The 25,067-nt window shown below is 45.8% G+C and overlaps 1 protein-coding gene across 1 annotated transcript in view; it reads right to left on the bottom strand.

Moving 5' to 3' along the window:
- LOC142583352 (protein qui-1-like) overlaps positions 1-25,067 on the bottom strand; it is a 523,212-nt gene that overhangs the window by 33,363 nt on the left and 464,782 nt on the right. Inside the window, exons 18-22 of the mRNA XM_075693781.1 lie at positions 16,417-16,540; positions 16,043-16,230; positions 12,357-12,703; positions 5,668-5,845; positions 811-1,001 (exon numbers count right to left, since the gene is read on the bottom strand). Coding sequence (XP_075549896.1) covers positions 811-1,001; positions 5,668-5,845; positions 12,357-12,703; positions 16,043-16,230; positions 16,417-16,540 — 1,028 coding nt within the window. The remainder of the gene's footprint in view (positions 1-810; positions 1,002-5,667; positions 5,846-12,356; positions 12,704-16,042; positions 16,231-16,416; positions 16,541-25,067) is intronic.

The following is a 25,067-nucleotide window of genomic DNA, read 5'->3' as shown; positions in this document are numbered from 1 at the left end:
TTAGCGTCTTGGATTGCACGGAATGCTCCTCTGATAACTGAGCACATCGTTAAGGTTTTCAATTAAATAATGACAAATAGGACAGACGGTTCACAACAATTTCAGTACATGTATACAATTTGCCCGAAATGTTCGTCTGAGTTATCGCTACACTATTGCAATAACATGGAGGACATAGTGACACAGTAGCACGAAATTAACCTACACGGAGCTCTTCATCAAGAATGCTGTCGCGGGTGATGCGGGCTAAGTTTGACTAGCCATTACGAACTCGGAAGTTCACCATTTTTTCGGTAGAAACTGAATTCCTAAAGTTGAGTTCAGCAGGCCTTTTTTCGGCATTTACCGGTAGGGCTAATACCAAAACCTCAAATCCCTGCGTATACCTTTTTCGCCTTTCTACCTTCGAGACCTGATAGAGAGCGTTTAAATGAAATGGACAATGTCCAAGTTTTCTTGCGGCTATAGCGTAGTACTCTACCTTTCAAAGCGGTTGAGGAGTGTACTTATTTAGGCCATGGTCATCCCAGGGCCAGTTAATCACAGGAGACCCAGGGGACGAGGCGGGGAACTACCGACGAAAATATGTCGTAGCGTATATGAAAGGCACGCCCATGATTCGAAAGCAAGCTTACTAGTCTAACTGAACAAATCATATAATCAGTGCATTCCGCTGGAACTGGCCTATGAGGCCGAAAATTCGAGGATGACAAATAAGCTTGGGGGTAAAACCGTCCAACGAGGTATGCGACGAAAAAAAAAAAAAAAAGAAAGAAAACGACAGCTCGCGTGGTGAAAGAGCGGGCACACCTTGAACGTGGAGACGACCAGCCCGAGGGTGAGACCCCAGACACGGAGCGTGTTGTCCTCGGAGCCGGAGACGACAAACAGGCCGTTGGGCGCGAACGCCAGGCAGGTGATGGCGGCCGTGTGGCCGTCCAGGTTGGTGTGCGCCTCGCCGGTGCTCATCTGCCACACCTTGAGCTGGCCGTTGCGTGACCCTGCGGCGCGTTCGTTGCCTAATTGTGAACTCTGAGCACAGCGGAAAAATACGGGCAGCCGAATCGCCACGGCAGGGATATGCTCGTGTAGGCATGAAAAACAACCGTAAGGTAGTTTTTTTTTGTTTCCCAATATTTCCTGCTCGAAAATGTGACGTGTCTCACATTGTCTTTTTTTTTTTTCAAAATAAGCAATGACGCAAATATTTTAAAATGCCAAACATGGTTTTATATGTCTGGCTACAGCACCGACATCATCAAACGAACACAGCCAAACACGTACATTTTTGAAATTCTCTTCATAAACTCAATTTTGCAATATAAACGTGGGCCTGAAAGCCGCTGGACGTCTACAAAAATAAAAATTTTCCGTCAGCGGAGGGTATGGCACATAAAAACGTGAGCGCGACTGAAATGCTTCGTTTTAATACCGAGATTCAAAAGGGTTGTGCAGCAAAGCCAAACCGTTTACCGTTGCCGCTACCATCCCGGCATTCTGGCAGCTTTGCGTGTGCTGGCTCGTTAAATCAATTCCACATAGTTCCATGCATCTGCCTTTATATTTGGAATTATTGTCTTGCTTAATCGCTTCAGAGTTAATTTTTAAAAGCATTGCAGGTGGTGTGTCAGGAAAATGCTTACACAAGTAGTGGTCCCTTTGAGATCCTCATTTCATTTTTTTTTCTCAGCCGCCTTTCAGTTGCGTGGTTTCCTGCAGCGAACGGTTGGGAGGCAGCTCCACATGGCGGGTAATCGTGGAACAGTATCCTGCGGCCGTATTTTCCAACGACCTCTATTTTTTTCATATTTCCCCATTATTTTTGCCATTCATTATCGGTCCAGACCAACCCGCGCCGCTGTTATCGTCGGGATCCGCCGCGGACAATAAGAAAATAATAAAAAAAAATTAGAGATATTTTTCGTTTTTGAATCCATTTCATATTCTACTCTTCGTTCCTCATCACCCCGCGGGCCAAATGGACGTTTTTATAGGAATCACGGCGACGCGGCAGCCTGTGAGTCATGTCCGACACAATGATGAAGGGCAAATAGCACGGAAAAATTAAGTGGAAGCAGTGTTCAAGCCGGTTACGCTTTTGACCGAACTGGGACTTGGCTTCTCTTTTTTTTTTCGAGTTACCTCTACGATTGTCTGTACGCACACGAGTCTTTCTCTTCTTTTTTTTTTTTTGTGGGAGCATAAATATTAGGCTTGTTCGCGCTACATTGTTTACAAATAGGGAAATTTGCTTTACAGGCTCGATTTGGTCGATCTCTTTAACGTAGTCGCTTTTTTTTTTCCTAGGTAGCCTTTTGCGATGCACTAGTTTATAGGGCGTGGATATGAGCTCAAGTTCGGCAGTCAGCAACGAGCACACAAGGTACGTACGCGTATCTGATCTACAATGGCTACCAATTTCGAGAACTTTTTCGGCTTTTAGAACGCATACGGAGCCATCTTCGAAAGTGCGTATGGATATTTCAATCACGTATAGTAAGTTTGAACGAGCCACGATAATAAAAAAAATGTTTAGGTATAGTTATTCGCCGGCTGCGCTTTCTTTTTGTTTTTTGAGGCTTCCTTTAAGAACGCGCTGATTTAAAAGCACTGCACCGAGAAACAAGACGGGAACACAAGTTGACAGGACAAAGCGCTTTGCACAGAAAACTTGTGTTTCCTTCTTCTTTCTTCGTGTAGTGCTTTTGAATCAGTGCTTTCTTAAAAGAAACCAAAATGAACGAACTAGCCCCGTTCATTGCTCTGGTGACATTAATGTTTAGAGACGTCAGGTCACTTATTCGGGCTTCTTAAGGTTTCCTTAACTCCCTACTTGTTGGTACTGGTTCACCCGACCGTCTCCCGGTATAATTGCCCGGCTAACGAACATGCCGTAACCGTCGGTGACGACGTGTAGAAGCCGGCTGCGACTAATGTGACAGGAGAAATACGCTTGAGCAATGCAGGGCACGTGGCAGACAGCGCATGAATGTAGGGCAGTATATACACCGGCTGTCACAGCTGAATGTCGCCAAGAATTAAGAAGAAAGTAAGGGAGGGCTTTATGTGAACGGCGATTACTGTATGTAGATGGAGCTTGTCCATGCTATAGTCAGCAGTTATTTTTGTTTATTCTTTCTTTCATTTGGAGCAAATTACTATTTAATCAGGTTTAATTACCTAACTTTCAGTTAACTTGCGCAACCGATAAGCCGCCTTGCAAAAGTTGCGGAAGGTGTCGGCAAATGACCGATAACCGTGTTTAAGGCAACCTAGGCCTTGTGTGATCCCCTTTTTTTTTCTGGCGAAAAAAAGAAAGCCCCTGAAATTAAAAAAAAAAAAAACACCACGCGACAACGCGCCCGCGTGCCAGAGATGGTAGCGCTTTAATGCATTAACCTTGTCATGTATTATGCGCCGCGCATCTTGTATAGGCATATTGAAAGCCGAGGCTTTGCCCTGGTATAGAAAAAAATAAATAAATTCTGGGGCTTTACGCGCCAAAACCACGATCTGATTATGGGGCACGCTGTAGTGGGGTACTCCGAAAATTTGGACCACCTGGGGTTCTTTAACGTGCACCTAAATCTAAGTACACGGGTGTTTTCGCATTCCGGCCCCATCAAAATGCGGCCGCCGTGGCCGGGACTGGATCTCGCGACCTCGTGCTCAGCAGCCGAACACCATAGCCACTGAGCAAGCACGGCGGGTTTGCCATGGTATAAAAGGTGCAGAAGGTGCGCGCCGAAAGCTGTTGACGCGTCGTAGAAAGAGCGCAGTCGCTCGATCGTTCCCAGTGCGATAAGCTATGCCCGCTTGGACGAGGATTACATTTGAGAGCACTGCAGTTACGGACACGCGGACACATTGTCACGCGGTAATTTTAACATTTCGCAAGCTTTATTTTTTTTTCGTCGGAAAATGAAAGAAAGAAGAAGAGAAGAAAAGGAAGGCCGAGGCAAGACCTGTAGGTTGCTTTAAACGCTGTTAATTATCGGTCATTTTTCGGCGTGCTCTACATCTTTTGCATTGACGCATTATCGATTACGTAAGTTAAGTAAATATTACCTTTATTAAACGCAATTAAATAATTATTCGCGCAGAGTGAGAGACAAAAAAAAGGCAACTCCCGACTAGTAAGAAAAACCACGATCAAAGTACAGTGATTGTCGTTGGCGTAAAGCCCTCCGTTACTTTTCTTTATTTTTTATAATTCTTGGCGACATATAGTTGGGACAATTGGTATAGTGACACGACTGATTTCGCGAATGCTTCTCTCAGTTTGAATGCTGCGAGGAGAATGACCAGCGGCAAGAAAGCTTTCTGGGGTTTCACGAGCCAGAACCACGATCTCATTATGAGGCGCGCCATATACAGGGTGTTTCAGCTAACTTGGGCAAGATGTTAAAGAAAGAAACATAGGCGCTACGCCCATCGAATTGCCGCAGTATTGTTCTGAACCGTATGGAACACGTCATGGCATTTGTTTTTTCAATTCGCCATGCTAGGTAATTAGCAAAGTGTGCTTAATCAAGTTTTTGAATGTTAACTCTAGCGAAAGATGCTCAATACAAAAGTCGTAGCGCTAGTTCTGAAAAATCGGATTATTTCCCCTGTGCTAACATAACCGCCCTGTTTAAATTTTTTCCAGCCTTCCCTTAAGGTGCGCGAAACTGAAAAAAAAAAAAAAAATACCACGTGACTGTCGGCTAACGCGCCGCGCGTTCGGTGCCCTTAAATGCAAGTTGAACGAATTAGCGAAGGCTGCTCCGCGCACACAGATCGATTGAACAGGCTGTCGGTGACTGCGACGGATCGGAGGCAGCATGGCGTTTATCTCAGTCTTTCATAACACTGTCAGCCTCGCCCCCTTCATCGTGTTTCTTCATTGGTCCGAAAAGAAAAGAAAAAAGTGCCTGCACTGCGCCAAATGCCGACTCCGGTCCCATATCGCATTCCCACGTGGCGGCCGCGTTTTCGTTGAAGAATTTATGGCTTAAAAAGGTACGCTCCTTTTCTCACTGAACGTCCGTCGCAGTCACCGACGGCCCGTTGAATCGATCTCTGCGCGCGGAGCAGCCTTCGCTAATTCGTTCAACTTACATTTGATGGCACTGAAAGCGCCGCGCGTTCGCCGGCAGTCACGTGGTATTTCTTTTTTAAATTCGCGCACTTTAAGGAAAGGCTGCAAAAAAATTTAACAGGGCAGTTAGCATAGGTGAAATAATCCGATTTTTCAGAACTAACGCTACGACTTTTGTTGAATATCTTTCGCTAGATTTAATATTTAAAAGGTTATCAAGCAAACTTTGCTAATTACCTAGCTTGGCGGATTGAAAAAAAGAAATATCATGACGTATTCCATGCGGCTAAGAACAATACTGTGGCAATTCGACGCGCGTAGCACCTATGTTTCCTTTCTCTTTTAAATGTGGCTCAAGTTAGCCGAAACACCCTGTAGTGGGGAGGCCGGCACAGTAGAATAATCTTGACCACCCGCACGGGGTTCTTCAACATGCACCTAAACCTAATTAAGTACACGAGCGTTTCTGCATTTCGCCGCCATCCGCCGCGGCCGCGATCGAACCCCCGACCCCAGCAGCACAACGCCGGTAAGCCATACGGCGGCGGGTGCGAGCCGCAAGCAGCGGAGAAGGAGGCGCTCACCGGTGACGGCTACGCTGCCGTCCCTGGAGAGAGCTACGCAAGACACGGGGTCCTTGTGCAGGTCCACCTTCTTGGATTTGGGCTGCGGGTGGCACATCTCGCTCTTCTTGAGGTAGAAGTTCCACACGACGATCTTGTTGCCAGCCGCCGTGATTAAAAATGTGTCCCTACTTTGAGCCTGGAAAGCAGAACAAAGACACAAAATTTTTGAAAAAGGCTGGACGTATAAGGGCCCATCTAGTCCGGGGCTTTGCTAGCATGCAGCATGCTTGAGAGACCACTCCATGAATTCTGGCAGGTACAGCTTGAGTAAAAAGACGCGATGCCACGAAAGATACGCAGAAAGATATATGCAGATCGAACTGCACTTGTTGGAATCTATGTGCAGGGAAGCTTTAGTGAAATTGGTAATTGAATGCGATGTGGCTAATGGCGATGCGTACAACCGCGGTTATAATTATATGCAGCGTTATATGCAATCTGGAATCTCGTCCAACGTTAATGGATCGCGCAGGTCCCAGCTTTAATATCATGCATAGTTTATTTTTATGCACTGCACCGTTCACGAGCTAGACCGAAATGCAGCCTTCAAATCTGGTGGACGCACAATGTGAGACATCTACGCAGTGATGTCACGAGGATAAAAATGATCTATAATACTTGCCGAAGGAAGAATGATGATGATATGTGTATGCAGAGGGAAGTGCGATGTACAGCTAACTACAACTAGCTAATGGTTCCATACTTCTTGCGTCACAGTGGCACATATTTATTATGTATTGCTATGCAGCAGTGAATCTATCGGGCTTATCGAATCCCACTTCGTATTTACTCTGTTGTCGATATTTGCGGAATATTCCTACCTCTGCACTGATGCATTACTTTTCGTGATATTTTGCATGCTATTGCTGTAATTGCTGCCCCCCTTGTTTGGGCGAACTCGTAGTACCCGCAGCAAGTCGCAAATAAATGAATGAATGAATGAATGAATGAATGAATGAATGAATGAATGAATGAATAAATAAATAAATAAATAAATAAATAAATAAATAAAACAACAAATGTAGACAAATTGGAAATGTCATCACACTGACACCATCAAAAATATCTTTAAAGAGAGCTGGGGTTAAAATTAGTGCTCAGTTCATAAACCACTGCACCTATTCGCTGCTTGTCAAAACACAATAAGCTGTGAATTATTTATGACGGTGGGTATTTGCGTTATTTAAGAGTAAGAACAACATACACCTTCCGCATTATCGCATACTTTTCTTTCTCGCGTTGTTTTTCCAGTCCTTTGGGCTTAAAAATGATACACTCAATGTAGCACATGTGTTTGCATATACAGGCGCCCAATGTCACATTTTGAAGGGCGGCAACTTTTACTTTTAAGAAATGATAATATCCGCATGAATTTAGAAGTTACGAACATTTTTCCTCACACTTCAGGTCGGCGTGAATCTGAGTAAATTTACGGTAACGAACCGTTCGGGATATCTGCGGCACCAGGCGTCACGTTACAGCATTGCGGGCTGGTGTTAAAGGGACAGACAACCACTCAGAACATGAATTGAGATATACCCGCCGTGGTTGCTCAGTGGCTATGGTGTTGGGCTGCTGAGCACGAGGCCGCGGGATCGAATCCCTGCCACGGCGGCCGCATTTCGATGGGGGCGAAAACAGCCGTGTGCTTAGATTTAGGTGCACGTAAAAGAACCCCAGGTGGTCGAAATTTCCGGAGTCCTCCACTACGGCGTGCCTCATAATCAGAAAGAGGTTTGGGCACGTAAAACCTGATAATTTAATTTTTTAATGAATCGAGATAACTCCGCTGATGGAATGATTCCTTACCGTCGTGGCTAAAAGGAGCCATGTTCATTGCGGCGCTACGCCTTTCTTCTCACTTTCTCGCCATACCCTTCTCCTCCGCTTTCCTCCTCGCGTCTTTCCCTCCCCCCATTGCGCTCGGCATCCGCTCCTTCATCTTTCGCTGTGATCGTTCGCTCGGCTACGCCGACGTTCGCCGCAGGAACGGGTGCCGAATAGATGCGCTCTAAAAAAAAAAAAAGACGTATATACGTACACCGCGTTCTTTCTAAATCAGTGTCATGTCCAACTTTTGTGAGACGAATAGCGCAAAAATAATAACAATGCTGTGTTTGTATCCTCCTTACCTCTTGGTCCTTGGCGTCATGTTACAGAACAATCGATGTGAAGCGCGTTTTGCGGCCGCTTCTACCGAATGAAATAGAAAGAACATGGACGCAGTTGGCGTCGTAGTTAGCGCAAGCTTCAGTGGTCTCGATAGCAGCGCGAACACTTGTGCGCAGTCTCAGGCTTATTTCGTAGAAAATTAGAAATCTGGCGCTGCAATAGTTACGCTACACAGGGTGATCCTCTTTAAGCTTTACGGAATTTTTAAACGTCGCCCGTTGCAGATAACATAATTCCTGTCCTTGAGCTAAATTATTCGAAGAGGCGGACATTACTAGCTCGAGAAATCGAATCACATATTCAGCTAGTTTGCACAAACTCACTAATTAACTCCTTAATTAATCACTGTACGTCACATATTGCAACTTACGAATAGTAGCGGGTGAGCCGTCGCCTTTTTTAGAACTGGGATGACTTTGTCACGCTTATGCTTACAAGGAAATATACCAATCTTGAATAATAAGTTAACAATAAATGAATGTAGAACTGAAACTAGGTGAGCACTTAATTTAATGTTAGCAATGTGGACCTCATTAATTCCAGCGCTTGTCACTTGTAGGTTATTTATAACAATAGTTATTTCCTCAGGTGTTGTACGAAATAAGAAGAATGAGTTAGACGGCTCATCTTGATGATCTGTGTAGGAGAAGGTAAACTGTTATGGAAGAAAGAAAAAAGAAACTACCGAAAGTCTAAGCTATATCAGGAGGGGAGTTGTGCTCTACTCCATCATATAAAATTCTAGATACATGGTCTTGTCTTGTTTTCCTGTTCTAAAAGGAGTTCCCAATCTCCCATATTTTTAGTGTTGTTAGCCGCCTGTAGAATTCCTTGCACGCAATACAATCGTTTAACTGATTTTAGTTTAGAGTTAGCAGTGCTGCGGAATATTTCATTCGGGCACGTAAGTTCATCTTAAGTGGTTGCTTTTTAGTTTTTCTATATAGGTTATCCCATTTGCGCAATGCTGCTAATAACTTCTGTGAGATCCACGGTTTGTGAGAAAATGCCACGGGTTTTATTTTTACATTTCTTTTTGGAGGTGAACTTTCGTAAGTATGATATAACTAGTGAAGAAAAAATGTGGAAAAAGGCTTTCTGTGGGTCGTTTAGTCATTTAATTTCAGACCAATTTGTATTAGCAACAGCAGTTATGAAGCTGTCCTTCTCCCGAACGTTTAGTATGTGAAGGTGGGCAAGGTGGTATATTAGATTTGAAACGTATGAGCAAGTTTAATGATGACTGATGTCGATCTACAAAACTTTCGTCTATTAAAAATAACTGAGCAAGTTAGGAAGATCATGATCAATAAGCGTGCCTTTCACATTAGAGACTTCGTGTGCAGGAAAGTCAATTAAGCAATCATATCCGTAGCTATAGAACAGACTGGTATAGTTAATACAGGTGGGTGATGTTTCATCGAGTAAATTAATGTTTATATCACCCATTATAATGTTATTTTTTATTTTCCGGTGATACAGCATGCAAAATATGATCAAGATTGGTACATAATTCGTTTGACTGACGATGAAGGAGAATGGTAAATGCAGCCAAATAGGAAATCCTTGTTGCCTTGAGCAAGAACGCAGTTATCGAATTCAATCCAAACAGAGGCGCAATTCTTCTTCGATATCACTTGACTCGGATTCCCTCACACCATCTTGCTTGCTTGCCAGCAAGGAGGCCGCATTCAACATTTTCCAAATGTATTGTAAGACATTTGCCCTTCTTGCCATCACAATTCACGTCTGCTACACGATTATCAGACCCATTGTGGTGTCTGCACTGGCCGTAAGTGCAATCGACAATTCCGGGTATCAAAAAGAAAGCTGGAGCACCGTCGCAAGCTTTGAAGCAAGCAACTTTGGAACACATTTACAACGTGCACAACTTCCGGCAACGTGTCTACACAGATGGTTCAGTAGAACTCAACAGTTCTGCTGCTGCAGTCAATATCCCGGCAAAATCTGAAGAAATCAAATTAAAACTTCCTGTGTGACCACATCGACGAGCACAGAACTTGCGGCACTCCGTGCTGCACTTGATTTCATTAATCAGGAACTACCACAACAATGGACAGTCATTAGTGACTCCAAGGCACCCCTTGATTGCATACAGAGACCAATGCGCCACGGACCCAATGAACAACTGGCCTCAGAGATTCGACACATGTATCATCGCAGCCATTTCAAGGGACACAACATGATCTTTCAATGGCTTCCAGGAAATTGCAGCATCAGCGGGAATGACCACGCCGACGAAGCCGCCCGATCTGCACATGAAAGTGGTCAACGTGCCTTGAGTACGCTTTCGCGAGCAGACGCTGCGGCTGGGCTGCGATTGATGTCCCGTGAATGTACTTTGCCCCTGTAGGACTCGAGCGCTTTCACCATGTGTCGTTTGCGTTCATTGTCTCCGAATATACGGATGCATCTACCGCCTGGGTTATCACGACGTGAACAGACCATGCTGTACCGTCTGTGGCTAGGCGTTGCATTTACGAACTCATAAGCTATCCTTATTGGAATGGCCAACGGCTAGCCCCACGTGCGACACATGCAACAGCGATGAGACGCTCGCACATATTATATGTGCCTGCCCGCGGTATAGCGCCCAGAGAGTAGTGATATGCAGACTGCTGGACCAATTGGACAATCGCCCACTATCAGAACTCAAAGCTTTAGGTCAGTGCTTCCAAAGAACATCCGCGCTGAAGGCCTTACTCGCGTTATTAGGATTCCTGCGGTCTACGGGGCTTGACGATAGATTTAAAGAACGCCGCCCCCTACCGCTCTGTAGTGTACGCGGTTTGTTCGTGCTCGTCTCTCTTTCTCTCTATCTCCCCCTTCCATTTCCTTTCTCTTTTTATCACCCTTAACCCTTCCCCCGTGCAGGGTAGCCAACCGGAACTACCTCTGGTTATCCTCCCTGCCTTTCTATGCATCCTTCTCTTTCTCTCTGTTTTCGATATGCAATATTACAAGAAATATACATGGCTGCGCCACCGTGACTGCTCGTTAATCTATTGCAGTATTCCGAGTTATATTTAGGAAAGCAATACAAAAGTTTGTCGTCGTCAGATAACCAAGTTTCAGTTATGGCAATTAATTAAAACGAACTAGTTAGCGATGCGAGGAAATTATCGCTTGCGTCAAAGTTTTCACGAAGACCTTTCACATTAAAATGAATGATGGAATGAAATCTGCTAACCTTTCTTTTTTATTAATGGTCATGTGTATTTTTAAGCTTTTATGTTGTTTGTAATGTTGCATTAATGGTCATTCTGTCAATTACTGTCAATTTCGTTTAGTTCATTTAGTTTTACTGCGTTTGCTCCTTGCAATTGTAGAATTTCTTTCGTTAGATTTATTGTAACTCCGAACTGCACAAGTATATCTTGTTTTGTATTCTCCATTACTTTCTTCCATGTTTCCTTATATATGATTTTAATGTGGTGCTCTTCGTTTCTCTAGAAAAAGCATATGTATAAATAACAGGAGGTCGCGACACAGTCATTGACTATGGGACCTCCTTATGTGTATTATTCTTCTTTTATGACTTGTAATCTATAATGAATAAATCAATTTCAAGGAATTCACTTGATCGAGTTTCAGTAGTGGAGCCATAATCAATTCTCAGTTAGCTAAACCCCGAATCCTTGTCTATTTTGCTGAGGTCAGATTCGCCACGAATGCGCAGAACTTGCTGTTAGCTGTTAGTAGTCTTTCTAGCCTTGATTTGGCAGTTGTCAGTCCAAAAGAGCTTGCAGCTTCTTTCTTTCTTCAAAGTTGGAGCTTTGGAGAAGAGAGCCTTGTTACATGAGGTCAGATGCTCATTTACATAAGCGTGAGCGCTGAAAGAGCCAGAGAATCAAATGTCGCTAAGACAGAGTTTAGCTTTACGAGGTTTGCTAACAAACTCAACTTTCTTAGCTCTAGAAAAGAATCGAGCTATGATGTTTTTCTTGTCATTTGATCTGGCCGGTACGCGATGAACAATGTCCAGATCACTAGGCGACACGGGACCCCCAGTTATGTCCTCTAGCGCTTCCATGATTGCCACACAGTCCTATTCTCAGGAGAAGGGAACGCCCTTGATCTCGACATTGCTAAGGCGAAAGTACAGTTCGAGCTCCTCAACTTTGCGAGCCAATGAGTGGTTCGGGGTTTTCAGTCGCTTGTTTTCATCGATTAGCGTAGCATTTTGGCCACGTAGTTCTTCAACAGCACTGTTCAAGTGCTCAGCACTTGTACTCAAGGAATCAACTTCTTCCTTAAGCTCAAAAACATCGATCCCAGACTCTTTCATTCTCAGCAAAATCTTAACAAAGACGAGTTCGTGTGTGCTGTTAGCCATTTTGTTAGTGTGATGTCTTCTAGCTCCTCCCATTTGTGCGACACTCGCGCATTCGCCGGCACGGTAACAAGCATTATACATAGGCCGAGGCAGAACACAAGGAGAACCCATCGCGCACCTGAATGGCGACCACGGCGGCGTCCGGGTGCGCGGCGAGCGTCTGCACCAGGCGCGCCGAGTGGACGTCGAAGACGAACGCCTTGCCGTCGCGCGTGCCCAGCACGCAGCGGCAGTTGTCGCGCGCGAAGCCGAGCGCGCTGACGCGGCCCGCGTACCCTTGCAGGCAGTGCACGTCCGAGCCCGTGGTGAGCGAGCGCACGCGCACGCACTGGTCCGCGCAGCCGAGCAGCAGGAACGTGCTGTCGCCGGAGATGCAGAGCCGCTCGACGGCCGCCGGCACCGACAGCGTGTTGAGCAGCGTGAAAGTCTCGAGGCACCAGATGCACACCGTGCAGTCCGAAGACGCTGCGAAAAGCGGGGGAAAAAAAAAAGAAGCACGGGTGGGGGAAGACGGTGTGCGTTTCCAGTAAGGTCGACTTTTCTTTTCTTTTTGTCTTGCTCGCAAATATTCTTAGAAAACAATCTGTTCCACGAGTAACGAGGTCGTCAAAGCGAGGTAGATTATTTTTTGCGTTGAAACAAAGCGTGCCAGTAGCCTAGACAATACACGACCTCAGGGGAAAGCTAGCATCACTGCTTCATGTTCCGAACCACATGAAGCCAACAGAGAATGAAGCCAAGTAAAGCAGAGAATCGCAGGCCCATTACGAAAGATGTGGGTGCGGTTCTCAACGGCGGCGAGTGGTGCTTTAACTTATTGCCACTTTCCTTCCCTCGTTTCTTCATTATTTCCACCTTTTATTAAAACAAGCGGTTAATTTTATCTATGCTCTTCCTGTTGGCTTCGTATGGTTCTAACTTAGTTCTTTATTATTTGAATTAATTTTGATTTAAAGCGCACCTGATGATTGCCAAATGTTCTAGGCGTCACAAGCCGTGGTGCCCCATACAGCGCTATTTTAACCCGCTTGACAATGGAACGGGCTGAGGTGTGCATTAAGATACGTCGCCGACATTGGTGTAAGATTATGCGTTCCACGATTTCTTTATCGCCGAAAAGTGTCAGGTTGGGAAGAATACCAGGCATCTCGGAAGAGGGTAGACTAACATAAGCACGAAAGCATATACAGTTTTTTTTAGCCCCACCAAAATTTTTAAAGGCTGCCTATGGCATATAACACAATTCTAAACCTTGATCTAAATTACTCGATGAGGCAGCCGTTACTTCTTAGAGAAATCAAAATGTTCAGTTGATTAATTAACGTAATTACTCTAATTGGCATTTTAATGAATTACGTTACGCCACATACATAAACCTACGAATTATAGCAGCTGATTTCGCACGGCGTATCCACTTGGAACGAATTCTCTGGGCAGCACCAGTTTCGAGATATTATTTTTAAAAGTGTCTGACGAAATGCATTGGCATTCCAGTTACTTTTTAAAGAAACCGCTGTTTTATGTATTGAAGCACAAAAGTAACTGGAACGCCAATGCATATCGACGGACACTTTGAGAATTAATATCTCGGAACTGGTGCTGCCCAGAGAATTCGTTACAAGTGGATACGCCGTGCGAAATCAGCTGCTATAATTCGTAGGTTTATGTATGTGGCGTAACGTTGTTAATTAAAATACCAATTAGAGTAATTACGTTAATTAATCAACTGAACATTTTGATTTCTCGTAGAAGTAACGGCTGCCTCATCGAGTAATTTAGATCAAGGGTTCGAACTGTGCTCTCTGCCATAGGCCGTCTTTAAAAAATTCGGTGCAGCTAAAGAAAATGAACACTCCCTATATAAGGGAGTGGTAATGCCAAACACCAGAGAAAGTCGCTGGCGTTGGGCAAAAGCGCATTGTGCGAAACTAAATACGCTAAATTCGCATGAATAAACTGATGCACGTACGCATACTTTATTGATTGATATTTGTGATATGCGGTAGGCAGAAATGTCCCATTGATAACTGGGCTTAAAGATAATGACGCTGTTCGTACCGTCAATGCTCCCAATCGTAGTGGACAGAGCATGCGGTCGGCCAATATAAAGCCGACGTTCGAAAACATTCCACTGTCCGTATTCTACTGCTTTCAGAGGTGACGCTTTACAAGCGAATGATAACGACACGTGCGGTTGAAACGTACGAAGGTACAAAAAAAAAAAAGTGCGCAGCCGAGGTACTCGGTCGGTCCGCTAAACAAAGCCTAACTCTCCTTCGAGTTCCAGCAGCCGATGCTCATGCTGTATCGAATGCTCAATACATCTTTCGTTTTCGGAAGGAGGCGCCGCGCTGCTGTCGAGTATGCCGCTGGGTCTGGCCGTGCAGCATATGTACCAACCAACTTCTCTAGCAGCCGCTTTGAATTTTGGATTTGCAATGTTTTGCTTGCAGAATTATTTTTATCCGCGTTCTCCCACGTTGAACATGGCTAGGTGAGCAAAAAAGAAGAATGGGAATGTTATTCAGGGAAGGCATGTTTACGATTATAAGCCATTTGTTTGTCTGCCTCTGACAGCTATAAACAAAAGCAACATTACGACAAAAAAGAAAAAAGAAGAGAAGGTAAAGAGAAACAGCGATGACATTACTTGCAGTGCAAATTCACATTTAACGTATTATACGTGCTTTCGGGACAAAAAGTGTAGCTGAAGAATACCTTCTGTCAACAACAACCAATGAGAGGTGTCTTCAAAATGGAGATTCGTGGATGAAGGGAAGCGGTGCGCGTGGCTCTCAAAGTTTCCCAACTTCAACGGTTAAAAGAACAGACCATTACAAACAGGCGTTTATAAAAATTGCGAGAGGCACAGCGCGGAGAAAGTTGTGCGCTTTTAGATATTATGCAGCTTTTTAAAGAATTTATAGCTGGGGAGCTAAAGTACATGAAAGGAAATTCTTGGAAAGACACAGCGCATCAGAAGTGTAGTAGGCAAAAGCTAGCGAAGGCAGTCTTTTTCAGTAAACTTTAGCGGGTTTGCAGTGCAAGGGCTAAGAAGTAAAACAATTCTTTGTTCTTGTAGTGCTACAGTTGGGTTGCCGAGTGCAGACAAATCGTTCTTCCCCGCATACCTTTCGGTATACCTAATCGAGTACTACATGAGAGACAGTACTTAATCTCATCTGATTCCATTCCGTTGAAATATGCACCTCTTAACAAATGTAATTTTGCAAGAATTGTCCAATTTTAAGCATCGTGGAAACTTATTTACCAACGAAATGTACTAGTAAAAATACCAACGCTAACAAAAATGAACAAATGTAGCTAACAAAAGTTGGTACTAACAAAAGTACCAACAAAAATGCGCCCATTACTCGATATTTCTTTATTTGGACAGGACGAAAATGCAAGTCTCTTGCCAACAGCGAACTAGACAAGTACAGATCCAGGTATAAGTAGCTCTTTATACTAATGCACCCATTTCCATAGCCGTTCAAAATAAGTAATTTAGCAATTTTTCTTCAATGAAACATTAAGCGGTTTCCTGCAATTTCAAAGGAAGTAGGGAAAAAAGGGTTGCTATGAAGATACCATCTGATTCTACTAAAAGCCGTCGCCCAATTCGTTGCAAACACCTGCTTTATACCAGAAAGAGCACTGCTTAGAGCACAAAATTTAGAAATTGTTCAGCACTTGAGCATTCAGCTCGCAGTGGGTTCGTTTTAGCGCATCAACAGACGCTCAAAGGAACCGATTCAGCGACGCGAGCAAAGCACGGGGGGAGACGTTGACCAAACACTGTACCGGTGGCGAATATGTCGTCACCGCGGTTGACGGCCACGGCGCTGACGACGCCGCGGTGGTTCTCGAGGCGCTGCACCAGCTGGCCGGTGTCCAGCCGCGCCAGCACCACCACGCCGATCTCGGAGCCACTCAGCACCAGGTCCTCGGCGTTCGTGCAAGTTACGCACAACACGCCGGCCACGTGGTGACTGCACCAGAAAGAGGAGTGCAGGAACCGTAGCTTCATTTTCGCGAGTGACAGTTACTCGCTGTCGCGTGTTTCATCAGGTAAACTCGCGCTTGACCAGCAAACTTATTGCCATTAGAACACGGAAAGAATCGCCCTACTCTAACAAGTTACGCGTCAAGAAAGGCAGCTTTCTGGAGTCAAGTACCTCAGCCTCCTCCGAAGCTCCCCGGTCACCGGGTCCCATACGAGGACGTCCGTGTCCTCAGAGCCGCTGAGCAGGTGCAGGCCCGACGGGGACATGTACAGGCAGGTGATGGCGGCTTTGTGGCCTGCGTGTGATTTGTGAAGGTCAGGCCATGAGCCGCCTTCTAAACCGAAAGTCGGCCGCCAAAGTTGCCATTTCAAATAAATAAATAAATAAATAAATAAATAAATAAATAAATAAATAAATAAATAAATAAATAAATAAATAAACCAGCTCCCTCTCACAGAATACGAAGAATCAGCCCGCCCAAAATGAAAGGATACCGATTCAGCATACGCCGTGCGCTAAATTTCGGCTTTCATTCAAAAACAATCAATGGAAGATATTCCCGATTGAGAAATATAGCCTTAGAGTAACTGTTTTCATAAAGGCAGTACAGTAGTTGGCACAGGGTAGCCAGCCGGTCTGAGAACTGGCTAAGCTCCCTGTCTTTCCGTCTATTTCTCGTCCTCATCCTCCTCCGAACTGCGAGATAAACAAGCCGGAACATAGCATGTTACGCCATGCATACAAGCAACCGTAAGTTCAGTGTTTTTAAGTGAATATAGCTTACTCTGGTCCACCAAGGTCATTTGATTGATTGATTGATTGATTGATTGATTGATTGATTGATTGATCGATCGATCGATCTTTAACACCCGAAAAGTTAACACCCGAAAACAATGCAGGAGCTACGAGAGAAGCCGTAATGGAAGGCTACAGATTAATTTTGACCCCTTGGTTTTTTTTAACGCGTACCCAAAGCGCGGTAAAACGAGTGTTTCAGTTTTTGAGGCCGGGAATGGAATCCGACACATCGTAATTAGCAACGGAACACCCTATAGCCACTGCGCCAAAGCGGTTCATCGAAATCCATTTCGCTTCAAGTCGTTCTTCGAACAGCATTAGCCGCTCATTTTGCTTTTGCGGAGGTCATCGAGGCTGATACAATGTTCTTTTATTGCCACGGGTGGGTCACACTTCAATATTTGCCCAAATATAGAAAAATTATGTTGAAAAGAAGACCCGGCCACCTGTCGGGGACAGGTCAGACAACGGGACTTCGGGGTAGGTTTGCTGATGACTGCCAATAGCATTCGGTCAAGAACATTGCAAATGAACACGTTCACGTCAACGGCATGCTGTCGCAGACTTCTCTGAGTACAGGGGAGGGCACGAGGGCTGAAACGCCAGCCCATTGAGGAATCTGGTACAATTTAGCGTTAGGGGTTGAGGATGTAACGCCGTTCAATGTAAACAGTGGAAAGCGAAACGTCCCCGTCTCGGCGAGAGTTCCTTGAGTGACCTCACTAGTCAGAAATTAGAAAAAATAAGCAAGTCATATTTTCACATCAACAAGAGTAATAATAGATCAGAAGCTTTTTCGGTAGCTTCTTTGATGTGACTGTTTGTCGCGAGTTTCATACGCATAGAATCAACCATTGCCTAAATCAGCTACCTAACACATACATTTTGCGCGAATGAAAACAATGGAGGTGTCTTCGAAAACACGCCATTGATTTCTGCGTATATTGCAATAGCTATCACGCAACAATTTCATGGGCACTGGAAGTGTAACAGCTCGAAAAATAATGTTGAGATGCAGCCGACATACTCAGAGTGCCCACATTTCTTGAGCGCTTTAGTTCCTGCGAAGAATTTTCGAGGCGTATAGGTCAGTGCAGGCATTGTATTGAGGTGGTGTGGTTAGATGGCGGCGGAACGGCAAAGAAACATCTCTGGAGGCCGGATAACACACGGCTACCCAGATGTGCCCGATTCTATAGTATAGCCTATAGCGTTCGCGGTAATACATGTGCTTAATATGCTTTCATATGACCCTGCAGTGGCGCCTGCCTCGCTATAAATAAACACTCTCTGGAAAGCGAGCAGGGTCGGTGTTATCGAGGGATCACTTTCGCGAGATCTCGCGTGACTCGGCACCGGAGGCGCCCAAGACTACGGCCGACAGCGCTCCTGGCACTGCGACAAGCTAGCGGGCTTGTCACGCGGCACAGTGTTGGTGTGGTGTGGTCCAGGACTCACCGCGATGGCCCAGTGGCTACGAGGTTCTGCCATTGAGCAGTAGGTCATGGGAGGTTCGATTTCGGGGTCAGGCCGACCGCGTTCCGATGGGGTGGAATTCAAAAAACGCTCATGTCCTCGGATTTGCGTGCAAGTAAAAGCTCCTCCAGCAGCTTTTTGTTTACGATACGCGATCACTTCGGCTTCGTAATATATATATATACAGGCGAATATGCTTGTGTACCAAATTGTGGGGACAAGTGAGCTCTTTCGAGACTACACCCAACAAAAAAAAATAGAATGTACGTGTGGACGTCACGGGAGTGTGGAATTACTTCTTAATGGCATATTTAAACTCAATCGAAATACAACGACAACAAAGTCATGTGGATTTTGAAGTTTCTTGATTATTGATAAAAGTAGATTGCACTGTAAACTGAGCAGTCACAGCTACGTCTATAGTTTTTATTCGTTTTACAATATTGCAGTCACTTGATGTAAATTGTAAGCTAAGTGCGACTACATATCGCCACGCAAAGAACTTGCGATGGGAAAGTGACTTCAGTAACGTTGTTTGAAGCCAGAGAGATCGCTCATCCGGTTTTCTCCTCGTCTCTTTGGATACGTATGTTCAGTATCAGAGGAATTCAAAACTCGCCCAACTTTATTACCAGAAAGATGAAGTTGAGAAGAAGCGATGTCATCACGGGTTAGCAGCCATAAGGGCAGCATATATCTACTGGCGCAAGAGTTGTCCCTGATATCGTTAGAATAAACCTGTATTCGGTACAATGATAATTTTCTCGTGGCGAAGAGCCCGCGTGCACTTAAGAAGCACAGAGAGAGAGAAAATAATGCAGAGAAAGGCAGGGAGGTTAACCAGAGGTGGTTCCGGTTGGCTACCCTGCGCAGGGGGAAGGGTTAAGAGGGATAAAAAGAGAAACAGAGTAGAAGGGGGAGATAGAAAGAAAGGGAGACAGGCACGAACAAAGCGCGTACACTACAGACCGGTAGGGGGCGGCATTCTTAGAGTCTGTCGTGAAGCCCCGTAGACCGCAAGAACCTTAATAGCGCGAGTAAGGCCTTCAACGCGGATGTTATTTCGGAGCATTGGCCTAAAGCTTTTAGTTTTAGTTTTACAGAAGACAATTGTCGATAAGGATGCGGACTAGGTGAACGCTCTATTCTGAACAGGCTGTGACTCATTCTTCCCTGCGCACGACTTCTGCACCATCGAGCCAACCGAGGCCGACAATAAACCGCGTCGGTACTGAAGGGCACGCTGCGAAACTGCCAGACGAACCAGCGTATCATGCGTCGCCGTTAGCGGGGATACGCGTTCCGCTATCGCTGCTGCTTTCAGTCAACTGCGGCCAAACACGACTCTTCGGGCCCCCACTATGCAGAGCCTAGTAGGCTCTCGCAAACGTTCGTTCTTGACACGTATAGGGCGTTCGTTTGCGTTGTTGCATCATTTATTGCGCAAACACTGTCCCGCTTTTTCTTGGCGTGAGTGGTGCCACCACGAGAATAAAGCGAACCATTCCGCCGACGACAAATGCGGATGCAACGTCGCCGTTGTCGTAACGCTTTCATTTTCGCCTTTATATATACACTTACCAGTGGTTTGGTGTTCTTGTTTTGCACCCAACGAGGTCTGTTCGATTTTAATTTACGCGTCTCTATGCCTTCCAAGGACACCCGAAAAGCCTTTCCTTCTTTCTTTCTTTCTTTCTTTCTTTCTTTCTTTCTTATTTTTGGGGGCGGGGTGTGTGTGATTGAGGGGGGGGGGATCTGCGTCGAAAGGCGCATTCATGAAACTTCAAAAAGTCGTAGGACAAACAACATGACGAGGAAAAGTACACAAATCGCACCATAGTGGCGAGCCCAGCAGGCTGCGGCCACAGAAGTGTGATTGATGTGGACGTGTTTCGGGCGATCGGCTGAAACATTTTTTTTCTTGGACGAGTACGTGAACGTACGTGAATATTTTACAAAGCCTTTGCGCGTACGAGACGAAATAAATGAAACGGACGCTCACAAATGGCGAACAAATTTCAGATTTAGCGAATACTGCACTTATTTTGTAAAACGTATTTTTTTTTGTTTTATAAAGCTAACTTTGAAGACAGACAAATATTTACTCTATTTTCTTAGGGCGTTATCGAATAATTCAATATCGGTGACTGTTTTAAAATGAGCGGCTGCCATTCAAGGACACCTCAAGTGAGAACAGTCCTAATTAGAGGTTCTCGAATAAGGTGAGAAGGCGACCTGAGGTACAGGGAGCATTACGAAATGCGAGCATCAAACATAGATCATGCTGTTTGCAAACTTCGAGGAATAAACTGACAAAGGTGCAGTCGCAGGGCCTTAGGAATGTGAAGCAGATATGGTACTCTAATAAAGGAAATAAGCTTTTTAAAAGCGTGAGCAAAAACTGCAGAAATATTCTTGAACGGCTTACGTCTTAACAAAAAAAATATTAAGAAAGGGTTTGACAGCACTACCGATTCACAAGCCTGAAACGTTCTGGTGGTGATTAACATTCATTAGGTTAGGTTAACCATCTAAAAATTGGCGCTATTGTTTTTTTCTGGAACCATTTGACAGCGCTTCCTCGAAGCTCAAATATGAAAAAAGAAGTGCGAATTTACGGACAGGGACTGAAGAATGAAGCGTTCTGTAGGATCTCAGGGTTGTTAATGCCACGTAAGCTCATCAGACAAACAATTGTTTAGTTATGAGAGGTCAGAAGTACAGACAGGCTTCCAGCTGCACAGTGCACTCGAAAAAAGCAGTGTTAGAGGTCGGATTGGGTCATCCCTTTCGCAGAGTGCTGAGGGTCAGTTGGGCTGTTCGCAGATACACATCAACAACGAATCTCCTTTTCAAGAGACTTCTTGGGAGAAGCTGTCGTGAAGCCTTCGAAATCGCTACGTCGCACCAATATCGCGCGACGCACTTCCAACTAATCTGCAATTGCATAATACAGTTCCTCGTAAGCGATTCTCCGAAGAAGGGGTCGTAATAATAAATGACTGCGCCGGCACACTTCCTTCAGCGAACGCCGTTCTCGATAGCAACCCCATCGCGAAAATCTCACCGTATCGATACGTACTAGAGAGTTATACCTCAGCGAGCCAGCGGGCGAGCGGGTCAGCGTAGACGCCACTGCGCATGCTGTACCGCGCATGCGCACTGGCGTCTACGCTGGCCCGCTGGGCCCAGTGGCTCACTGAGCTATAACTCTCTATTGCTTGGCGATAAAACAGGGCCCTCTGGACAACTGTTGGAGTAATAGCCACAAAAGAAGCTCGAAAATAGAGCCCCTATCATTTTACCCTATCAGCCATACATACACCCAGGTGCCTTTCCCGTGTTCCCTATTCAGAAACGTTGCGTTGCACATTGAAGCGTGCGACTACAGAGCTCACAAGTTCGGCAGTTGTCAATCGATATTACATGGCACAAACAAGAGGTAATCTAGGCACCGCTGTAAGGGCGTTCCTTTATTGCGCTGTGGTTATTACGCTGTTATGTCACAAAGCAGACAAGTTTCCGGCATTGGACCATATCATTGACACCCATCCATCGAAATAAAAGAACCAATGTTCTTTTATTTCGGGGACGTCGAGGAATCTTCGGCTGGCTCTTGGTGCCGCCTTAATGTACACTTGTCGCAGTCCAACAGTTCGTCTGTGCTCTCAGCGATAGACGACAGAGGATACTTGCGTTTCCAAAAAGAAAAAAAAAAGAAAGAAAGGCACCTGATCTGCGATCTAGGAGAATGAAAATACTGAAAACTATGTAGTTATGAAGATTCGCACCGGAAAAGCCTACAGCGCTGACAAGCAAGGAAATAATGTGCCAGGGCGTCTTCGTGCCTCTTCGCAAATGTAGTTTCGCACAGAACTGCCGCGGTGGCTCCGTGGCTCTACGATGTTCTGCTGATCAGTACGAGGTCGTGGGTTCGATTACCGGTCGCGGCGGTCTCATTTCGAAGGGGGTGAAATGCAAACACGCTCGCGTACCTAGATTTAGGTGCCCGTTAAAGAACTCCCAATGTGGTCCAAATTAATCCGGAACCATTCCCTAAGGCGTCCCTCGCGATAAAGTGTCCAGCTTGGGGATGTTAAACCCCACAAACCTTTTTTTTCTTCCCGCAGCACGGTCTTCAAGTATGCACAAACGCTCCCATCCTCCCAGTCTCACACTAGTGGTTGGGCGGGTGAGCTCGACCATAGCAACGCACGTGGAGGGGAAGTGTCCTGCATCTGACACCAGCTTAACTGTTTCGCTCATTGGGGAAACATGAGCTACACATGGCAAGAAATTTTTGGACATTGCTCATTCGGCTGTCGGTTGAACTTCACCGCAATGCACGTTTACAAAAGAATGGCAGCGTTAAAAAAAATGATATTTCAGAATATCAGCCAAATTTCAACGACTTTCATTTAGCGACGTCCCCCAAAAAGGGTACTTCCTTAAATATCATACACATTTATCCTAGCACCCTAGCACTAGACCTCAAAGGAGCCTTCGACAACGTCTCTCACGCCGCAATACTCGAGGAACTCGAACTCGCGGGTTCTGGCGAGCGTACCTTCAATTACATAAAGGCGTTTCTTTCGAACGGCGAGGCACGTATCAGTATTAGCAAAATCACATCGGAGACATTTAAAGTGCCTAGCAAAGGAACAGCTCAAGGAGCAACCATATCGCCTCTGCTCTTCAACGTGGCGATGTGTCACCTCGCACGTGATCTGGATCGTATACTCGACCTAGGTTACACGCTCTACGCCGGCGAAATCACGCTGTGGGTGAGCAGAGGTTCCCTATATAGGGATAAAGAATATACGCTCCAAAGCGCAGTATTGGTGGTGGAGAAAATTTCCCCAGGAAGCGGGCTGAAGTGTGCGCCCGAAAAATCCTAGGCCATCCGGATACACGCAAAAGTCCACAAATCCAAAGAGTCGATTAACATTGTGGCTGAGGGCCACACGGTTCTAGAGGTACCCACGATGCGAGTCCTGGGTTTGTGGCTTCAGAGCGATGGGAGAGCAGCACAGACGCTCAAAACCCTCAAATCCACTACCCACAACATAACCGAAATGATATGTCGAGTCACGTATCGGAAGGTGGGCATGCGAGAAGACGATACCCTGAGGCTCGTACAGGAATTAGCAATTAGTCGAATCACGTATGGCTTACCTTACCAAATCCTGAACAGGGAAGAGAAAAGGCAGGCGAACACTATAATTCGAACCGCTTACAAGGCGGCCCTGTGGCTGCCTAAATGTACCTCCACGGAGCGCATGCTAGCTTTGGGAGTACATAATAGTTCCGATGAAATCAGTCAGGCTACTCTGATGTGACAGAGGGAACTCCTCAGCTTCACAAAAACTGGCAGGGCAATATTGGCTCGACTCTATTCCAGCATACCCCATTTATCTCACCGAACAGGCCGTACCTCTCCCTCCTTCATTGAGATCCAAAATTACAGCTCCAATTCCCAAGAACATGCATCCCGAGTATAAGAAGGAAAGACGCAAAGCACGCTCACAACATATTCAATCGATGTACTCTAATAATCTTAGGTACTAAACGTACTAGATGGACGCAGCTGCGCATGCAGAGGCGAACGGGCAGCGCTACCAAAGGAGGTACGCCCTGGTAGTCGTGAACGCCATCCGCCAGCAGCAAATAACCGCGCCCGCCACGGCGGGATCCCCTACCACGGCCGAAATGTTAGCTGTGGCGATCGCCCTCGCTCATGCAGAGCGTTCGCAAAGGGACTCGGTTGTGGTCATCGACTCCCGGGAGGCATGTCGCATGTTTCTCAAGGAGCATATGACGGCCACTAGCTTCGCGATAATTCCCAAGTCTTTCAATCACCGTCATCGCCTACTCTGGTGCCCGGGACACGCAGGGTACAAGCGAACGAACAGGCTAACGCGTTAGCTCGAGGGTGTACTAACCGAGCGACGGCGTCCTCTTCTCCCCCCAACCACTCGCACTATCCCCCTCAAAATCCCATCAATTTAAACGTCAAAGACATAGTAGCTCATCAGCGCGGAGTCCGCAGACGCTACCCGTCGCATAACCCACAACTTAGAGGGGAAGAGGCCGCCGATTGGCGCAAAGTACATACTGGGGTACTCCCCCATATAAAATTGCTAAACGCCATGTATCCCACTCGCTATAGGGCCAAGTGCCCTTGGTGCGGTGGCATACCCACCCTAATACATGTAACCTGGGTGTGCACTAAGCGCCCTCATAGGCCAAATAGCAATAACACAATGGATCAGTGGGAGGCACAGCTCACCCGTTCCGACACGGCAGGACAAAAGTCCTTAATTAGCCAGGTCATGCAGGCGGCGGAGGCCAGTGGGGCCCTGGACTGGGGGGCTCCGACCACCCCTCCTTAAATATCTTTCTGTCAAATAAGGTTTCTATGTGTATAGATATTCGTAACTTCCCTGCAGCGTTATTGCAGTGTTTTGGTCCGGACTTTATAGTAAACATCGTGGTGCAACCGCCATGTGACATAGTAGGGCGGCACAAAATGAAGCTTCGCCATAATG

Source organism: Dermacentor variabilis, chromosome 1 (genome assembly GCF_050947875.1).
Source record: "Dermacentor variabilis isolate Ectoservices chromosome 1, ASM5094787v1, whole genome shotgun sequence".
Lineage (NCBI taxonomy): Eukaryota > Metazoa > Arthropoda > Arachnida > Ixodida > Ixodidae > Dermacentor > Dermacentor variabilis.
This window is presented reverse-complemented; position numbering and strand designations above follow the sequence as displayed.